General features: G+C 40.0%; 2 protein-coding genes and 2 pseudogenes across 3 annotated transcripts; 1 reads left to right on the top strand and 3 right to left on the bottom strand.

Moving 5' to 3' along the window:
• Positions 1 to 3: 3 nt before the first annotated feature.
• LOC129412248 (junction-mediating and -regulatory protein-like) lies at positions 4 to 1061 on the bottom strand (the record flags this gene model as incomplete). The annotated part of the gene is made up of 1 exon (XM_055165412.1): positions 4 to 1061. A coding segment is annotated over exon 1 (534 nt), but the record flags the coding sequence as incomplete, so codon positions are not given.
• A 1307-nt stretch (positions 1062 to 2368) lies between these two features.
• LOC110156723 (betaine--homocysteine S-methyltransferase 1-like) lies at positions 2369 to 4588 on the bottom strand (annotated as a pseudogene).
• A 1134-nt stretch (positions 4589 to 5722) lies between these two features.
• On the bottom strand, positions 5723 to 9957 carry LOC110156693 (betaine--homocysteine S-methyltransferase 1-like; annotated as a pseudogene).
• Positions 9525 to 12133, top strand: cenph (centromere protein H). 2 transcript variants are annotated; one of them, XM_055165416.1, is made up of 11 exons: positions 9550 to 9645; positions 9986 to 10122; positions 10196 to 10251; positions 10414 to 10459; positions 10555 to 10623; positions 10708 to 10764; positions 10840 to 10903; positions 11000 to 11051; positions 11168 to 11218; positions 11410 to 11570; positions 11959 to 12133. In XM_055165416.1, the coding sequence occupies exons 2-11, from the start codon at positions 10001 to 10003 to the stop codon at positions 12049 to 12051; spliced, it is 771 nt and encodes a 256-aa protein (XP_055021391.1). In that variant the 5' UTR covers positions 9550 to 9645; positions 9986 to 10000; the 3' UTR covers positions 12052 to 12133. The 2 variants fall into 2 exon arrangements, with proteins under 2 accessions (XP_020776633.1, XP_055021391.1); XM_020920974.2 differs by lacking the exon at positions 11168 to 11218 and having other exon boundaries at positions 9525 to 9645; positions 9995 to 10122.
• Positions 12134 to 12181: the final 48 nt, after the last annotated feature.

Below are 12181 nucleotides of genomic sequence, written 5' to 3'. Positions count from 1 at the left end.
CACCTCCGTGGGGCCGAAAAGTACACTCCACATCCCCGCAGGTTCCTCCGGGAACACCGGGAGGTACGGCTCCAGGGCGGAGTTGACGGAGCACAGCTGCTGGTGAATGACCCGAAGGTCGTGGAAAGAGAAGAGCCCTGCCCAACTACAATCCTCCGAGCGTAAGCTCTCCTCCAGCCCCTCCAGCTCTGGACTGTCCGGCCCAGGGGACAATTCGTGAAGCACCTCTATATCCGGGCTCAGACGAGTGTCGTCCTCAGTCTGAACTTTAACGGGGCTAGGCGGTGTTGCAGGGGCTGATGGGAGCTTTGAGCATCCTATCGTTTCCTCTTTGGCCATGACCCTGATGTGAGATTCTGAATCTTTGATCAAGCTCCTTCTCTGTACCGTCCTGTTGTGACAAGTGATGGCAAATTTTCCCTCCACCTCATTCCAGGCCACAATAAAAACGAATTTATGTTTTTCCTTTTCCTCAAACACATTTGGTCGAACTGCTACCCACCCAGACTCCAAATTATCCTCCATTGTGAAAGACATCTCTAGAAACAGTTGCTGGCACTTGGCGCTAAACCTACGTCAAAAGTCCATCAGAGAGCGCACAGGCATGACTAGAGCCATATGTGACGGTGTTATCACAGAAGTAAAAGCAGAGGCAATGTCATGTTTGGATGCTGTGGACGAAAGCTGCACGGACGGAACAAACGCAGCGGTATCATGCCCCGTTTTAGCTCAAAATGATGACTCAATTACCATACCAGCTTTTGCTTTTCAATGAGTTAGCTTTTACATTTCTCTGGGCTATGCGGCAGTCCGAATACCGAACCCAGTGGTGTACCGCGGCGGCCCAGACTTCTACACTCATCACAACATAACAGCAGCATTACCGCGCTTAGTCCAAAACAAAGCTGACTCCAATATCCTTCAAAAACCTCAAAATAAGAACACACGCAGGTATTTGCCCCAGTGTTTCGTCCACAGGGAGGCCAAAGAACTTCTCTAGATAAAAACAAATACGATGTTCAAGTCCTCATTTGGCTAGCTGCAGGACGAGGACCAGTCTGCAAAATAATACTGATGCTGCTGCGTTTATGTGCGCCCCGAAAAATCTGACTTTAGAGACTTCAGTAAAATTACCACAGAGATGCTGCACAAAATCCAGAGGAAAACGTAATACAAAACACAAAATATTGATAGAACGGACTCTGTAACTTCGATGACATCCGTGGATAAAATTAGCTAGCCGTAGAAAATGTACTAATCTGACTTATCAGGATTACGCGTTTATTACATTTCTGCAATTCTAATATTATGTGTTGATCATGCTGATTATGTGTTGACCATGCTGATTCCCAATATTTTGTACCATGGAATGACAACAGGATGAAAAACACATATGTTTATCTATTGTTCCATAAAAGACATGTTTTTCTGTACTTTGAGATGCCACGAAGCAGAAAACTGATGTATGTGAACCCCTGTACTGGGTCAGCCTTATTACCTCCGCCAAGGAAGTTCTGTTTTTGCCGGCGTTTGTCTGTTTGTTTGTCTGTTAGCAACATAACTCAAAAAGTTATGGACCGATTTTGATGAAATTTTCAGGATTTGTTGGAAATGTGAAAAGGAAGAACTGATTTCATTTTGGGGGTGATCCGGAAGAAATCCTGGATTCTGGATCACTTTGAAATTTTAGTTAACTTTGTGGTAAATGGGGCCAACATTTTTGTTTCTCAATATCTAGGTTAATTATTGACCAAACCCCAAGAAATTTGACTCAGGGATGGACAATGGGATCCTCTTTCATATTCCAAAGGCTGATCCGGATCTGATCCAGAAGACTGATTTTATCGCAATTTATATAAAAAATGGGGGTAGTCCTTGGCGGAGGTCTGCGCTCTCTGAGTGCTTTTCTAGTTGTTCATTTCCTTGCTGTATATGCCAAATCAACAAGTTAATGTTTTGTCAGATGTATGGTATAAAGCTACCCCTCATTGTGAGTTGGGCAGAGGCGTCGTTCCGGGGTGACAGCTGTACTTGGTAATCAAAACTGAATTCCTCTCAATGGAAAATGCAGAAATAAAGTGGCCTGCTTTCTCGGACCCTTCCATCTTTTGTGCTTCTTTCTAGGACACGCACTGAATCTTCCGAAAAACCCACAGTGTACAATCAACGAAAATGTCTATTGTCTATTCAAGTAGCAGTGTTGTGTGCATTTATTCCATGTTATTAACATATCCCTATAACTGGAATGTCAGTGGCATGTGCAGTGAGATTATAACGTCTCAGTGTCAGGGAAAATAATTTGACCCCCTGAAAATTCGCAAGTTGACTTTAGAGCAGATCAGGTCATAGCACTATTAAGACACACTAGTTTAAATAGCTTTCTTTTATTGTACAAACATACAATTTAAATCACTCAGTGCTAAGATGGCTTTTCCTGATGATTAATAAGTAATTTTAGTCATAATTTTGTGTGTTGGCATAAAACATATAGTTGTGTGAGAACAGACAACTGGTGTGGTCTTTCTTCATTCATCTGCTGGTTTGGCCATTGACGGACATCTGGGGCGCCCTGATGCAGGTAAAAGATTTTCCCAGTACTCTCTGCAGGCCCTGTGAGATATTGAGTCAAGCAGATTTTTTAAAATTAACTGTTTCTTTGAACATATAGTGTTTGTAAGTAATTTGCAGAATAATGCTAATGTCCTCACCTGGCTCTGACCCAGGGTTTTGTGTGCATTTCCAGTGCTGCCCCCCACAGGCCATGCTTCTCTGATGCAGGAGGGAGAAAGCCCCGCTCTGCTTGCAGCTCTTCAGATATGGCTCGTATATGATAGGCCTCAAACCCACAGCAGCCTCCAATGTACCTGATCCCAGCCTTGTACGCCTCCCTGGCGTATTTGTGCACATCCCAGCGAGTCAGAGTCCTGCACTCCAGCGCTGACAACATAATAATTTATTAATACTGGGACATGCCAGATAAATAAAATTGTCTTTATAGTAATCACTTACCAAAAGGGTACTCTGGCAAACCGATGTAACCAGTCAGGTTACATTCAGGAGTGTGACACCCCAGAGGCTGGATCATGAGATGGGCTTTGAGACCTGCCTTCTCCACACCATCTCATCAGCTTCACTGTTTGGATACAGGCCATTGGGTCCAAGTGGCAGTTTACTCCAACAATATCAGCTCCTGCTTTGACCAGGAGCACAGCACAGTCCCCAGGGGTGAGTCCATTCATATCTCCATGAGGAGAGATGCATAGTGTGGCTCCCACAGTTTTACCACTGGTCTTCAGCACCTCTACTGCCCAGGCAGCTTCCTCTGCATATCTGAAGAACTATTAATGTGGTTAATAGAAGTATGGCAACAAAACTATACCCCCCAGTTCCACCAACATCTGTGCCAAGCAGAACAATGTAATTTGACATCTTTGTTGCACATATTTCCCTGTGCTATACTGGTGTGCATAGTGGGGTATAAGTAGGAGATCATAACATAAATTTGACCAGCCATACCTCAGCTATGAAGAAGTCAATGTCCTTTTTGAGAAATGCCTCCATCTGTTTCTTAAACAGAGTCTTGACCTCAGCCTTGTTACGAGTTTCCAGGTAACAGGGAGTTTGGGACACACAGCCGGCCACTAGAGCGCCCCCCTCATCAGCCACTTCTCTGGCCAGGTCACAGGCTGCTTCATTGATCTGAGCACCCTGTGAAATATACATTAACATAATGACTGTCAAATCTAACTCTTTATATAATAAATTTGTTTTCGCACTTACAGTGATGTTGGTGACAGTTCCGCTCAGCTCCAGTTTGTCGTCGCTGCAGTAAAAGGTGAAGGTTTGAAGCACATCAGCCCCAGCTCTGAGAAACTCCCTGTGCAGCTGGCGCACTGACAGGAACAACACAAACGGAATTATACAAAGCTGCAGCTGGATACAAGATGGAGAGAAGCAGTCCCAAACCCATCACAAATCACTCCATTTGCACAGATTTGATCACTTCATTCATATCACGCAATGTCCTGTTACATGACCCAAGACACTAGGTTAAGTCCCACTCCCACACCTGCTTCAGGATGTTGAACAGCTGCTTCAGGGGTCCAGTCTCCAGCCTTCACATAACCACGTCTCTCCAACTGTAGAACCATCCCACCATCACCAACGATCACCTCCCCAGCATCCAACCTCTCCAGGATGTCCTGCATGTAGCATAAAGCATGTATTACAGTGCATCAGTCTATGAGCATGGAGCCAAAACAGATAGGCAAGTAATTTCGATTCGTGTGTGTTGCTACATTATGAGGGTTAAATTTAGAAGTAATGAAAGCATAGTTTACTACTTATAAAGCCTACACACTTATATAGATATCTGCAGGTCTGGCCAAAGTGTCAACAAGTACCTAACCTCAACAACAACAACAGTAGCAGCGCGAGGACGAGCTTAGAGAACTTACCCGCTTATTTCTTTTCATTGCTCTCTTGAAAGACAGGTGATAAAATAATAATGTGCACAGTGAATAAGGCACACACACTCAGGAAGTCCGTCCGCCGAGCACGTCGGTGCACACCACTGTGGACAGGATATGGCTGCGTGTGTCGTAATCGTCGTAATGGGGCGTTCACTGATCTAATAAAACTGGGTCATACGGCATTTATATGTATTATTCTATCCAAATATCTACAGAGTGTTTTCTATCCAGTCCGCTTAATACAATACACTGGTCAGTTCAATAACGCAGAATGGACTAATGTTTCTGATAGAAAATGTTTTTATTATAATTTGTATGTATTTTGTAGCAATGGAAATGTACTCAATGACCTATTAAATAAATGGAACTGTTCCATGGATCGATGTACTGTCCCCTTCAAGCAAAGTATACTTCAACTTTAACACTTTTCGTTTGACTGTTTTCATTTATTTTGTCTGTTTTTATTTTTATTTAATATTAGGTTGCACCCACTTAAACTAGAATATACCTAATAAGTTCCCAGACTGGAGTGTGTGGGTCTTATTTGATTAATTAAATATCAGACAGCGTTCATATTTTAGAGTCCATCCACATGACTTTTTGCACAGAGGCTAAAGGTCTTTGATGCCACCTGAATGTGATTTCTATTGCACCTGGTGAATATTTAATTAAAATTACTCCAGGTCCAGTCTAGGCTCCTCACACCCAACCTTGCAGATCTTAACAACAGGGCCACTGGATGCATTGCATTCACCATAGAACCATAGAAGATTCCACTCACAGGAACACCTTATACCTCTGCCATCAGTATGGAGATACAGGGGCACTCAGGTGCAGAAGGGCCCATGTTGGTAGAAGCCTGATCCTCTTAGCAATCACATTCTTGAACAACAGGTCCTGCTGAGTGTACTGTAATGTCTCTTGTAATGTGTGTGGGTTGTTGTGCTTTGTTGTTGCAGTATATGTCAAATAAACTCAGTATGCATGAAAAAGAATTTCCCCCTGAGCACAATAAAGTCTAAAGTCTAAAGGCTATATTTATAGACAGTGAGGTAAATATAGACCCAGAGTTAGACACTGCTTTTTATGTGTCATCTAATCTGATATTACTGAATTACAGTCCACTCACTGACCAGTGACCTTCAAGCACACTGTTAATCATTTGGTATTTTAACCTTATCATTTCACAATCACTTATTATCTTAGTAGCGGTACATTTTTAAATGATCTACAGAATAATGCTGATGCCCTCACCTGGCTTTGACCCAGGGTTTTGTGTGCATTTCCAGTGCTGCCCCCCACAGGCCATGGTTCTCTGATGCAAGAGGGAGAAAGCCCCGCTCTGCTCGCAGCTCCTCAGATATGGCTCGTATATGATAGGCCTCAAACCCACAGCAGCCGCCAATGTAAATGATCCTAGCCTCATATGCTTCCCTGGCGTATTTGTGCACATCCCAGTGAGTCAAAGTCCTGCACTCCAGTGCTGACAGAACAGAATTAAAGAGTTTCATTTAAGGATATGTAACTTAAGACGAGTCTGCTAATTATAGGGTTACATAATGGGAGATAATAAAAAGACTTGAACTACATGAGCATAATGAAAGTCTGAATCTTTCACATGTTTATATTGTTTGAGAATCATACAAAAATTAAGTTAAATACATAAAGGTAACTTTCCAAGAGGGAACTCTGGCAGACCCATATAACCACTCTTAATACATTCAGGAGTGTGACACCCCAGAGGCTGGATGATGAGATGGGTTTTGAGACCTGCCTTCTCCACACCATCTCTCATCAGCTTCACTGTTTGGATACAGGCCGCTGGGTCCAAGTGGCAGTTTACTCCAACAATATCAGCTCCTGCTTTGACCAGGAGCACAGCACAGTCCCCAGGGGTGAGTCCGTTCATATCTCCATGAGGAGAGATGCATAGTGTGGCTCCCACAGTTTTACCACTGGTCTTCAGCACCTCTACTGCCCAGGCAGCTTCCTCTGCATACTGGAAAAAACTGCATTTTATTTAAATAAAAACAAATTAAGAACCAATATAAAACATGTCAATTCATGTGTGAAATTACTTGTCTTTATACATCATGTCTAATGACATGATGTATAAAGAGAAATGTCACCATGTTTGACAGCATACACCAATGTGCGCAAATTTTTCTTTATTTTACCAAACCATGAAATGGGACTAACTTACCTTTTTGAGAAATGCCTCCATCTGTTTCTTAAACAGAGTCTTGACCTCAGCCTTGTTGCGAGTTTCCAGGTAACAGGGAGTTTGGGACACACAGCCGGCCACTAGAGCGCCCCCCTTATCAGTCACTTCTCTGGCCAGGCCACAGGCTGCTTCATTGATCTGAGCACCCTGTGAAATATACATTAAAATAATGATTGTCAAATCTAACTCTTCATATAATAAATCTGTTTCTGTACTTACAGTGATGTTGATGACATTTATGCACAGCTCCAGCTTGTCGTTGCTGCAGTGAAGGCTTGAAACACATCAGCCCCAGCTCTGAGAAACTCCCTGTGCAGTTGGTGCACTGACAGGAACAACACAAAGGAGAGGTGCTAAATGACTCAAGACTTGATTAGATTTTTTGGTGTTTACATCAAGAATCTATAATACGAACATGGTTTACATGCACAAAGAAATCTGATCATAATAAAGACTTTAGAATCTGTTGTATTTCGAAGACAAAGTACAATGAAATTGAAAATGACTTTCAGATTGCCATCAGATACCTCCAGAAGTCAAATTATGATCAAGTTTTTGGCAAACATAGCCGCACTTGGTTATGAGTCCCACACCTGCTTCAGGATGTTGAACAGACGCTTCAGGGGTCCAGTGTCCAGCCTTCACTTAACCACATCTTTCCAACTGTAGAACCATCCCGCCATCACCAACGACCACCTCCCCAGCATCCAACCTCTTCAGGATGTCCTGCATGAGGGGAGTATGCAATTGACAAAATGTATTTGTTTTTGACAGAAAATATTTACCAACCCTGATAACTTAAGACTTAACATAATACTTACCTGTTTACTTGTCATTATTACTTGTTTACACGTCAGTGAATCTAGGATCAGGTTTGAACCAGATCCATTGCATTTCTGAACCTTTAGGGGTTGACAACACCTCAATGCGTTTACTGTGACCAGAGGCAGTGCTACTATTAGGCAAGAATAGGCGACCGCCTAGGGCCCCCGAACCTGGTGGGGCCCCCAATATATTGCCCTCAGCGGCACTAATGTCCGAGGCCTCAGAGTAATTTGATATGACATTAAAAGAGAGTAGTTTACTTTTAAACAAGAAAACACCATCAAAATAGTATCTGATTGTCAAATCTATTTTAACTGCCAAAGCATTTCCCCCTTTCACGTTAGAATGGACTAGTCACCTTGACCCTGATTTGAACATAATCATAGAATTTTTTTTTATAAAACTACTTTTAGCTCTGGTTATCTAGTAAGCTACATAACTAATAAGACAAGTTCCACCCTAATTCAAATAGAGATGTGCATGTCTCAAGAACAATGGGGAAAAACAGACAATAAATATGAAAAAAAAATAATAATGAAAAAAAGAAAAGTGCATTATAGTGAGAGCCCCAAACTCAAGTTCGCCGTGTGCCCCCAAATTGCTAAATCCGCCACTGACTATGACTGTTTACTGTGAGTATGGATGGGCAGGAGAAAAAACATTGTAGTTGTTTGCTTGGTTGCCATTTGAACCAGACTTGCTCAAACAGGAAAAGTAGAAACATGAAAGGATAGATAGATCATTTGTAGCGCAAACGTATGTTATGAGTCTTTTACCCCCACTCATATGAGGTTAAGCGAGAAAATGAATTGTTTCTAATATGTAAAAGTTTAGCATCTGTGTTCCACTAACAGCAAAATTATCTTTAAACATCATTATGGGCAAAATGACAAATTGCCCTTTTTGATAATCTATAATGATTCTTACAATAAAAAAATAAATGTACAGAATGGGATTTTTTGAAGTGGCATGTCACCTGCATGAATATTAAGTTAAAATCATACTTCGAATTGGGACATAATCTGTGGAAGATTATAAGTGAAACAAGCATGAGATCCAGGACGAGGGCCTCCAGATTTAGAAATATGGAGATGTAAGTATGCTCACATTAAGTTATGTTTTGTCTTTCAATGTAAATACAACCAATACAAAACAAAGCTTTAATTTTTTGGCTGAAAAGTTTACATAGTCTACTGTTGTTTTAATAGAAGAAAGTTAAAAGCTAAATCAGTGTGTTAGATTTGTCTGGAATGTTTCACAGTACGGTGTTAAACTAAACCAAATGAGAGGTCTGATCTGTGGAGAGGCAACCCCGCTCACAATCAGAATGCTTTTTTTTTTACCTCCGCCAAGGAGGTTATGTTTTTGCCAGCGTTTGTTTGTTTGTTTGTCTGTCTGTTTGTTTGTTTGTTTGTTTGTCTGTTAGCAACATAACTCAAAAAGTTATGGACCGATTTTGATGAAATTTTCAGGATTTGTTGGAAATGTGAAAAGGAAGAACTGATTTCATTTTGGGGATGATCCGGAAGAAATCCTGGATTCTGGATCACTTTGAAATTTTACTTAACATTGTGGTAAATGGGGCCAAAAATTTTGTTTCTCAATATCTCGGTTAATTATTGACCAAACCCCAAGAAATTTGACTCAGGGATGGACAATGGGATCCTCTTTCATATTCCAAAGGCTGATCCGGATCTGATCCAGAAGACTGATTTTATCGCAATTTATATACAAAATGGGGGTAGTCCTTGGCGGAGGTCTGCGCTCTCTGAGTGCTTTTCTAGTTTTACATTTGTTTGAGCTATAAAACCACCTGTAACTGAATAAATGTAAGGTAGATTTGTTTAAAGTCATACTGTGGAACATTCCAAGCAGAGCAAAGACATCCACAGAAGCAAGGTGATGGACTCTCAACTAAAAAAGTTACATTGTGCACGTTTAAACTGAAATAAGCAAGTTAAGTATTTATGCCTTTAAAAAAGCTGTACCTTGCTTGACCACAGGAGGGAGACACTTACCTAAGCCACCACAGAAGCAGCATACGTCACGTCCTGGCGGGCTCTGGCTCTCTGGATGTAAACAACTTTACTTTTTAAAATCTCTGTTGAACCTTTAAGCCACAAAGTAAGTGACTAAAACATTTATTTACACATTTGAGCTATGATATTAAAAACGTGTCGTGCTGTTAATCCTACGTAGTATTTCGTGGGATAGAGTCTGCTTTATTCACTTCTCCTGAATCGTCTTTTATTATTTTATTATGCTCTTAAGCTCTTTCAGCAATGTTTTTTGTTTTTTTTTAAACAAATTAATACGATATAAACAGCATACACAATAATTATAAGTATTGTACCTATATTCTTTGTTGATCTTGGTGATTGTTATTTGCTTTAGAAGTAGAAAAATCATGTCATCTAGAGTCATGCTCTTTCGCATTGTGCTCTGGTTATTCTGACCCATGTAGTGTCCACAGAGTGCAATGGAGCAGCCTGAGGACCTAGGGCAGCTCAGTCACACCATGGAGGCAGTGGCTGTACATGATGAGCCTGCTCCTAACCACACATCTGCACAGAGTGATATTTCACCCATAGACATGCTCAGGTTCATGTCCCACTCATGATATCTATGATTTTCCTTGTCTTTGTCTAAATGTATTATCTTTTTTTTTTTTTAGAATAAAGCAACAGATGTTTAACCAATGTTTTGAGATGGAAGTGCACCTCCAAACTGGTAAATAATTTCTTTCACTTTTATTTTATTTTTATTTTTACCTTGTTCTGCAGTTTGTTTGTTTTTAAATTATTGAGCTGGAAAATGCCATTTTATAAGATTCAATTCAATTTATAATGTCAATTATAATGTGACCTGTATTTTTGGTACAAAAAATAATAGGAGATCCTAAAAGAACATGTAGCTCATCTGAAGCAGAGAGAGATTTGTAAGTATTTACATTGTTTTGAAATGTTAAAATGTATCCATGGGTTACTATAATACTACTACTATAATAAACATTATTTTATGATTATTTTCTAGGCTGGATTTTGTAACTGAGATAGAGAATGCCAAGACTAATTATTTTAACTGCACACTTGCATTGCACAGGTACAGTAACAATTGTACAACCACATATATCTCTAATAGAAATATACAAATAATGCTAATTGTTTGCATTTTTTTTAATTTCAGGATGCAGACGTGGCATGCTCTTGCTGAAAAACGTAAACAAAATGATGCAGAGGCAAAGTATGTTCACTACAAATAATGATATGTACCCTCTTGTAATGTATTACATCATTTTTCATACTTATTACATTTTAGTGAGCTGCGGCGTGTAAGTGAACGTTGTATGGCCCTTTGTTCACAGACTAAACTACTCCAACAAGTATGATGTTTATTTTTCTATCTTTACCTTTATCCCCATGTATATTCTGCAATAATAATGAACTTTAAAAAAAATAATAATAATAATTTGGTACAGGAATCAAGGGCTCTTCAAGATGACATATCAGAATTACAAAAGAAGAGACTAGGTATATGATGTGATTATTAAAGACGCACTATGTAATTCTTCTGGTGGAGGGTCTGCCACCTGCTTGTGTCCATGGTTATTTCTTTGCTTGTAATGTCCCACAATATTGTGTCAAAGGTATCTGTCCCCTAGGAGAGGGGCAGGAGACAACACCAGACCAAGCTGCAGGTGGGATCTGTGGAGAAGCAATCTGACTCACTGTAATCTATTTTCTTGTAATAGAAATATCTGTAACTGAATTCATGCAAGGTAAATAAAGTGTCATCTCCATGGATACAAGCACCAGAAAAATCACATAGTGCACCTTTTAATATTAGTTATCACTGAAGTGCTAATTTGCATTTACACTTTTTGTGTAGAGTTGAAGCGTCTTACTCATGAAAAAATGAAGGAGATAGAGGAGTTGAAGTCAAAGAAAGAACACCCAGACTCAGAAAAATATAAAGCTGTGTTGGAGAAAGGCCAAGCAAACCTGGAGAAAAACAAGAAGATGGCTGTCATGACACAGAATGTCCTGAGGGTGAGTGTAGTGTGACTATAATGTGCTGTAGAAAGTAGGCTAGAGCCCTCCACATAACCTTATGAATGCACCTTTTTTAAAAGTACTTATAGTTACTTTTAGAAGTAAATGATACTGTTGGAAACATTAGCAAATATATATTTCCTACCAGTGTATTGCTCAGATTGCAATTTCATGAGAAAGTTGGACTAGAGGGAGACCGATATTATTTGGAAGCACTGTTTATGACTTTTGTATTACTTTGGGTGCAGAGATTTTATTAATTTACTCTCCTTTATTCTCTGGTCTCTAGTATGTTGCTTTTTCTTAAAATAATATACACGTGCTTGTTAAGTATATATATATAAAAAAAAGAATGGACCTGGTAAATTGCCTTTGTCTCTTTCAGGGCCTGCTTTTAGCCTGTAAGATTAACTGGATTGATGACCCCAAACTTCGTGATATTGCCATGACTCTAGAAGAGCTTCCCATTTCTGACTAAGCAGTAACATTATTTATAAATGTACTTGTTTTAATGTATATGCTGTTTGTGATGTTTAAATAAATAATACGTATTTCGTAAATGCATGTCGTTTCTTTTTTAAAGAAGCGTACACAGAAAATATCAAAGG

Source organism: Boleophthalmus pectinirostris, unplaced genomic scaffold (assembly GCF_026225935.1).
Source record: "Boleophthalmus pectinirostris isolate CB_2022bp ecotype Guang Dong unplaced genomic scaffold, ASM2622593v1 HiC_scaffold_756, whole genome shotgun sequence".
Classification (NCBI taxonomy): domain Eukaryota; kingdom Metazoa; phylum Chordata; class Actinopteri; order Gobiiformes; family Gobiidae; genus Boleophthalmus; species Boleophthalmus pectinirostris.
Note: the sequence above shows the minus strand (reverse complement) of the source record. Positions and strands in the feature narration are given on the sequence as shown.

What these genes read in the sequence shown, in the direction of transcription:
- cenph (XM_055165416.1), top strand. Translation starts at nt 10,001, where the DNA reads ATGGAGCAGCCTGAGGACCTAGGGCAGCTCAGTCACACCATGGAGGCA. An exon ending in GGAAGTGCACCTCCAAACTG is followed by an intron (nt 10,252 to 10,413) that starts GTAAATAATTTC and finishes AAAAAATAATAG; the next exon opens with GAGATCCTAAAAGAACATGT. An exon ending in AGACTAAACTACTCCAACAA is followed by an intron (nt 10,904 to 10,999) that starts GTATGATGTTTA and finishes AATTTGGTACAG; the next exon opens with GAATCAAGGGCTCTTCAAGA.